The 7,390-nt window shown below is 34.4% G+C and overlaps 1 protein-coding gene across 1 annotated transcript; it reads left to right on the top strand.

Annotated features, from left to right (window-relative positions):
- Positions 1–3,224: 3,224 nt before the first annotated feature.
- TAS2R10 (taste 2 receptor member 10) lies at positions 3,225–5,454 on the top strand. The gene is given in 7 exon segments (XM_011383697.1): positions 3,225–3,269; positions 4,532–4,603; positions 4,606–4,702; positions 4,705–5,056; positions 5,058–5,143; positions 5,146–5,351; positions 5,353–5,454. Coding segments are annotated over 7 exon segments (960 nt in total).
- The last annotated feature ends 1,936 nt before the right edge of the window (positions 5,455–7,390 follow it).

Raw genomic sequence — 7,390 nt, 5'->3', positions numbered from 1 at the left:
TGCTCAAAAGATAAGTCCCATTTTCGTATTTACCACCATGAACTTGGGTATTTGACAATTTCTTCCTCCCCCCTTTTTTAATGAAGTAATCTTTTCCATTTATTCTTTTCTTTAAAATTTTATTTTATTATTAGTTTCAAGTATATAATACATTAGTTAGACATTAGTATAGTTTATGAAATGATCCCCCTATTACTCTTTGTTCCCTCTGGCTCTACACTTGGTCATTACCTTACTGCTTACTGCATTCCTTATGTCGTGTTCCCAATCCCCATGACCATCTATTAACTACTAATTTGTACTTTTTCAATCCTTCACCCCTTTCTCTCAGCTCCTTCCTTCTGGCCATCACCAGATTGGCTTACATGGAGGTGCTGGGCTTGTCTGCTGTTAAGTAAAGAAATGGTTTTTATTCATTTCCGATAAGGATCATTCACAGTGTGTTAGCATTTAGCTAACAGCTTTAAGTAGCTCTAGCAAACGTAGGACTCTACCAAGTCTGTGGCACAAAAACTGTCCATCTCTTAAACACAGAGGCACTCTGCACTCCCGAAATCCTGCAGGTGAAAGTGGAAGGAAAACACACTTCATGAGAAGAAGGTTATTAGAGGGCTGGTTTCCACTCACATTTGGGAGCCCCTGAGAGTAACACATGAACGGGTCGTGTCTTCATGTGAAGAGCTACACTTCCCCCCTCAAAGTGGATTCAACTAAGCGTATATGGTGCCTGGATAAGAAGTGTGTAAATGTGGGCAGAGTTATTCCTGGAGTTCACTTCTTGTATCTGTCCTGAAAAGCCTTGAAAAAAAAAAACCCTCAAAAACCAAGAAGTCAAAGATCTTTGGGCTCTTCCAACACTTGCTAAAATTAACGGAGTAATTTTCTTAATTTAAAAGGTTAAAACATCCATAGATTTTCTCTTTTTATTAAAAACCAAAGCTTCTGAGTTTATTAGTAATTACCACAGTCAGAAAGCATCTCCTGATAGGCCGGTTAGGAAACAGGCGGGGGTCCAGTATATTAGCAGAAATGACTCTGCCATGAGGATGCTTCTTGCTCCTGTAGTCAAACATAAGACTTTTTTTGACACCCTTGGGTTATAAGAGGAAGGAAGACACAGGTAACTTATTAACCATCCACGACATGCTGCAGTTGAAACTCAACAACAACTGAGGCAAAAAATCATTTTGCAAGGATGGTATGTTCTGCAAAAGAGAAAATTATTCCAGAGTAAGAATTTAAAGCCAGAAAACCAACTCTTTTTTAATAAGCCCTTTAGCCTCCACTAAAATACAATTTTTAGGTTTGTCCGACACTACCTGCAATCACACACCACACTTATAGCAGTGCTGAAATAGAGTAGATCTCAATAAATATTAGCTATTATTTGTAGACATAAGAATCAGATAGTTTAGAAATATGCTTTTGTAGGTAAGCCCTTAAGGTCTTTCTTATCAAAATCTCAGGTATCGCCCAAACTATTAGGATTTGTTTATTGTGGCCAAAGACATTGAAATATTATGACCTCGCTGGCTAAGGGGAAGATAGAAAAATTTAAAAAGATGGTGGCCTGAGAGAGGGATTGGCAGAGATAGGACCACTGTTTCGCTTATGAAGCCTTTACATCCTTTTTCTTCTATAGTTATAAAAGTCTGTCAAACTCCTCTGATCCACCAATCGTGCTTAATTTAATATTTATTTGATATTCTATGTCCCCTGCAATAACTGCATTTTTTTGAAAGTTAGATCTTTTGTTTGTTCAGTCTAGTATTTCTCTTTCATTATTTTGATTTTCCTGAATATTCATTTTTTTAAATATATCTACATGTGCCAATAAAATCAGTGGGCAAGATTTAGTGAATGAATGTGGTTTTGTTGTTCATTTCTTTTTGGTTTTGTTTTTTCATTTGGCTAACATAGTGTTTTATAATATTAACCATGGACTAATCTTTCTACTTTTCTTTACTTACAACTTTCAGTGGAGAGGAGAGCCTAGAGGACCTGAGATGCTAATAAAAAATTTATAAATGATGACATGGTGTTTATATCCCTTAAGGATCCTGAAGTTAAAGCTGCAGGCAACTAAGAATTCAGGATGTTGGCCATATTTAATCCCAGAAGTCAGAATTTAAAAGGAAACACATAAAATTTATTTGTAATTTGTTACTTTGAATTCCTACGTGTATCGATTTAAAATTTTCTGCTTTAAGAGGAAGAGAGCATAAAACAATGTCATGGAACGTCTCCTTATTTGCCTGTTCGCAAATGTAAGTTCAGCTTTCAGTGAACCTCATAAATGAAAAATTCAGCTCATGACAATGCCAAAAAGGTGCATTTAGTAATTGAATTGGTACTTAGAACGACTGCCGTTTGGAGGATTTCCATGTTTGAAACTGCTTTTTTATGAGGCTACCAATAGTGTTTTCTCACATCAATCGGGGTTGGATATTTTTCTGGCCTGAAGCAGACTCCAAAATAAAACCTTAAAGAAGAGCATTCTCAACAGTTCTATCATTTTCAAAAAGTCATTTGAAAAACAATCTATCAGCAGTGAGAGAAGTAACTGGAATTTTACTTTTCCAGGTATGTCAAGTGCAATTGAAAATGTTTTTATAATCATTGAACTTTTGGAATTTATAACAGGTATTTGGGGAAATGGATTCATCATACTTGTAATCTGTGCTGACTGGGTCAAAACCAAGAAAATCTCCCTGTTAGATTTCATCTTCACAAGCTTGGCCATCTCCAGGATCGGCATGATATGCATGCTTTTTGAAGATAGCCTTAAAACAGTGTTCTACTCAGGAATATTTGAAAATCACCTAATGATGATAGTAGTTAGTGATTTCTTCTGGGATCTGAACAACAACATCAGTACCTGGTGTGCCACCTCCCTCGGTGTCTTCTATTTCCTCAAACTGTCCAATTTTTCCCACCCCTTCTTTCTCTGGCTGAAGTGGAGACGAGATAGAGTTGTCATCACCATTCTGTTGGGTTTCTTTCTCTCTTTGTTTGTTGATCTTCTGAACATAAAATTTGATGCTTTTAAGGTCAGCGAATATTTAAAAACAGAAAGAAACTGGACTTGGAAAGAATATATGCGTAAAACCCAATACTTTAACAATAAAATTCTCTTGAACCTGGGATCTCTCATTCCCATGGTTGTGTCGCTAATCTCTTTTTTCCTGTTAATCCTTTCCTTATGGAGACATATCCGGCAGACGATGCATTACGCCAAAGGATCTGGAGACTTTAACACAGAGGTTTATGTGAGAGCCAGAAATACTATGATTTCTTTCATCATTCTCTTGGTTGTGCACTATTTTTTCACTATCCTGTTACTTTGGTCCTACTCCACAAGAGAAAACTCACTAAGTATGATTATCTGTGAGACTGTAGTATTGCTGTATCCTTCAATTCACCCTATCCATATGATCCTGGGGAACAGAAAACTGAGACGGACTGCTGTGAATTTGCTAAGGCAAATGCGTCCTGCATCAAGGGAACGTGATTCTTCACAGCACGCAGGAACTGAGAACTATTGACATTTTGTGGGAAAACGACTCATTGACGGTCCCCTTGGTTCTACTGCTGCTTTCATTTTGTGTCCTATAGAATTTTTTATGCTTAAAAAATATTTTTAAAATTTTAATTAAATTTATTGGGGTGATATTGGTTAATAACTTTATGTAAGTTTCAAGTGTAGAACTTTATAATACAACATCTGTATGTTCTGTTGTGTGTTCACTAGCCAAAGTCTAGTCTTCTTCCGTCACCATATATTTGACCCCCTTTACCCTCCCCCTCCCCCTTCCCCTCTGATAACCACCATTCTGTTTTCTGTATCGATGAGTCTGTTAAAATCTCTGTAGACTAGGTACTGAGGTAAGAGCAAAACTCACCTGGATTCCATGAAATATCTTAGGTAATTTGACACAGTTATTTAATTTAATCCTCACATAGGCTGTACAAAATATTTACAATGGTTACCATTTTCTAGGATGAAAATACTGATGCTCATCATATTTAGTGACTTCACAGTAAGATGTAAGTGTTAAGATTCAAACTCAAATCTTCCGATTAAAAAATAAAAAAGAGTGGGTAAAAAAGAATTAATTAAACCCCTCTTATTGGCTCTTGATTTTATTATTTAATAACAACACCTAAATTAGTTGATTTAGTCTGGTATGCCACTTTATGAGACTTTACTAATGAAGGATTTGGTTTTAATTAAGAAAGAAAAATATATTGCAAAAAAAAGGTTAATTTTAAATAAATTTATTTAATCAGTGGGAGGCTTTTTATTAAAAATTTCAAGAACTTTAAAGAAGTATATGATTTCTAAATGTAGCAAAAACAAGAAAGATATGTTTTCTTGACCTTTTCATTTAAGAACGACAACGAAATTTCTGAAAGTGAAATGGGGGAATTGGTTCCATGAGTAAATCACATTAATTTACTCTGGAATGAAATCAATTATTATGAAAGTAAAAATTATTAGACAAAATATATGTAAAAGAAACAATATCAGGGCTTCGCAGTGGAAGGCCTCCTCATTTTTATGGCAGTTAGTGAATCAATGCAATCAATACTGGGGATTTAAAGAATGGATTTATTGGACTTGTAAACTGCACTGACTGTGTCAAGAATAAGAAGTTTTCTGTAATTGGCTTGATTCTCATTGGCTTAGCTCCTTCAAGACTTTTTTGGATATGATAATAATTACAGATAGATTTATAAAGATTTTCTCTCCAGATATATATTTATCTGGAAATCTAATTGAATATATTAGTTATTTATGGGTGATTATCAATCAATTAAGTATCTGGTTTGTCACCAGCCTCAGCATCTTTTTATTTCCTAAAGTTACAAATTTTTCCCGCCACATTTTTCTCTGATCGAAGAGTAGAATCAACAGGGCTGTTCCCTTTCTGATGGAATTCTTGCTCATTTCATGGTTACTTGCTTTCCTACAAAGTATAGAGATTAGTAATGATCATAGAATGAGTAATAGAAACACAACGTGGATGCTCAACATACATAAAAATAAATTCTTTGCTCAATCTGGGAGTCATTTTCCTCTGTGCACTATCCTTGATTACATGCTTCTTGTTAATCATTTCCCTTTGGAGACGCAGCAGGCATTGCAATTGAATGTCACAGGTTTCAGAGACTCCAACACAGAAGCACATGTGAAAGCAATGAAAGTTTTGATATCTTTTATCATCCTCTTTGTCTTGCATTTTATAGGCATTGCCATAGAATTATTGTGTTTTCCTGTGTCAGAAAACAAATCGCTGTTTATTTTTAGTATGATAATCACATTCCTCTATCCATGGGGTCATCCTTGTGGTTATCTTAATTCTAGGAAACAGCAAGCTAAAGCAAGCCTCTTTGAAGGTAGTACAGCATTTAAAGTGCTGGATGAAAGAGGAACCTCTCAGGACTGCATAGACAGGCCTGGGGAGACATGAATGCTCTATGAGAATAAACTAGTGAGAAAAGGCCTGAAGATGTTTCCTTTACACAACATTTTTGCATTGGTTTTAACTATGTTATTGAATAACACTAAAATCTTCCATAATTATTTTGATGACACCTCAGGAAATATCACCCTTTAACGAGATTTTAATCCCACATGCAAATTTAGTGGCTCAGTTTCCCTACCCTGGAACTTCTTCTTACAAACCTCCCAGGAAAAAACAACTCAGAGACTATATACTGTAAAGATAATGATGGTGGGAGTAAGCGTCTAAAACCAGACTTTTCATTGTGCTTTACCTGACTTCCCTGAAGCATTGGCACCCTTTCACCAAGAAGATCCAAAGAAAGTTACGATCTATCTTGACATTTAGAACATGGAAGTTGGAGACAGAGACAGAGATGCTTCTTTTGAGTTTGCAATCTTAATTCTTTAAAAGATTATGTTTATTTTCAGTTTAAATCTTAAAGTCTTTTTTTTTTTTTCTTTTTTTTTACTGGTTTGATGTTGTAGCAGTAGTCATAGTAGCAGGTGTAGCTCTGTGAAAAATAGCTCAGGAAGCAGACTGCATATGGGAGTGAGGACATCGGAGCACTGATAAAATGAGTTTTTATATTCTTCAAATCCACTGATTTGAAATGAAGCAAAATCATGAACCAATTAGGGTTAAGTAAAGATTCTGCTAGAAGTACAGATTCGAAGGACTTAACATGGTTACTGAGTTATGCCAAGGACACAAACTGACCCAGGATAGAATCAGTATGAAGTATAAAGTATTCTACTCTAGGGTTTCTTACACACATATGTATTCCTACATACACACACTTGCACTCACAGACATATTTCAAATCCTGATTTTTTAAGTGTATATTTATATCCAACCCAAGATGTGAAGTGAGTGACTTATTTTGGCAACTTGATGCCTGGAAGATTTCTAAATATAAAAGCTTAATTCATTCAATAAATATATTTTGAACACTGACTCTGCTTGAGGATATTGTACTAAACAAGAGCCCAGTATAAAGAATAAGATATTCTAATAGAAAAACAAATAAATAACAAACATTAATTTAATTATATTTATGCTTTTGAGAGAAAAAAGCTAAAGGATGCTAAGCAAGTAACCTGACTTGGTCCTGGGAATAGAGACGTCACTGAGGTTGAGATAGTTTAATTTGAGATCTGAAAATTACATAACAGTATGATGGGCAGAGCAGGAGAGATTTGGGGTAGGGAAGCAGCTTTTGAATAGGTCTTCAGGCAAGAAGGAATATAGAGCATTCCAGGAAATGAAAAGTCTAGTATGACTACTATATAGAGAATGCAGCATTTTTAATTAAGTTAAGGGAAATTCCAATAAAGGAAAATTTTATAAATTCCTTCCAGAACTTATAAATTGCCCTGTAGAAATATTAAACTAATATTTCAGTAGTTGAAAAAACAGCCTTCTTATTTCAATCTTGAAACCAAGGTTATGTTTAATGTCATTACTTTGATCACAAAAACATCTTTTTAATTTTCATATATTTGATTATTAGTGACATTAAGAATTTTTATAGAATTATTAACAAATGACATAAATTTTAACATATAAATTATTAACAAATGGCATATAAATTTTGGAAATTATTAATTTTTTTACCTCTTATTTTTTCCATGCCTATGGTTTTTCTTACTAATTTTGTAACACTTTATATATTAACATTATACCACATATGTATTATAAGCTTTTTATTAATTTGCTGTTTTGTAAATAACTTAGCTTGTGGTGTTTGGTGAAATAAATTGATAATTTATGTGAACTCAAATCTATATTCTTCCCTTTGTGGTTTCTCTTACTGCTATTTTTGCAAGTTTTGGTTTAGTTGTATTGTTACATGTTCCTTTTTCTGATAAAACAATACAGTT

The sequence above is a fragment of the Pteropus vampyrus genome, unplaced genomic scaffold, assembly GCF_000151845.1.
Source record: "Pteropus vampyrus isolate Shadow unplaced genomic scaffold, Pvam_2.0 Scaffold537, whole genome shotgun sequence".
NCBI classification, from domain to species: Eukaryota; Metazoa; Chordata; class Mammalia; order Chiroptera; family Pteropodidae; genus Pteropus; species Pteropus vampyrus.
This window is presented reverse-complemented; position numbering and strand designations above follow the sequence as displayed.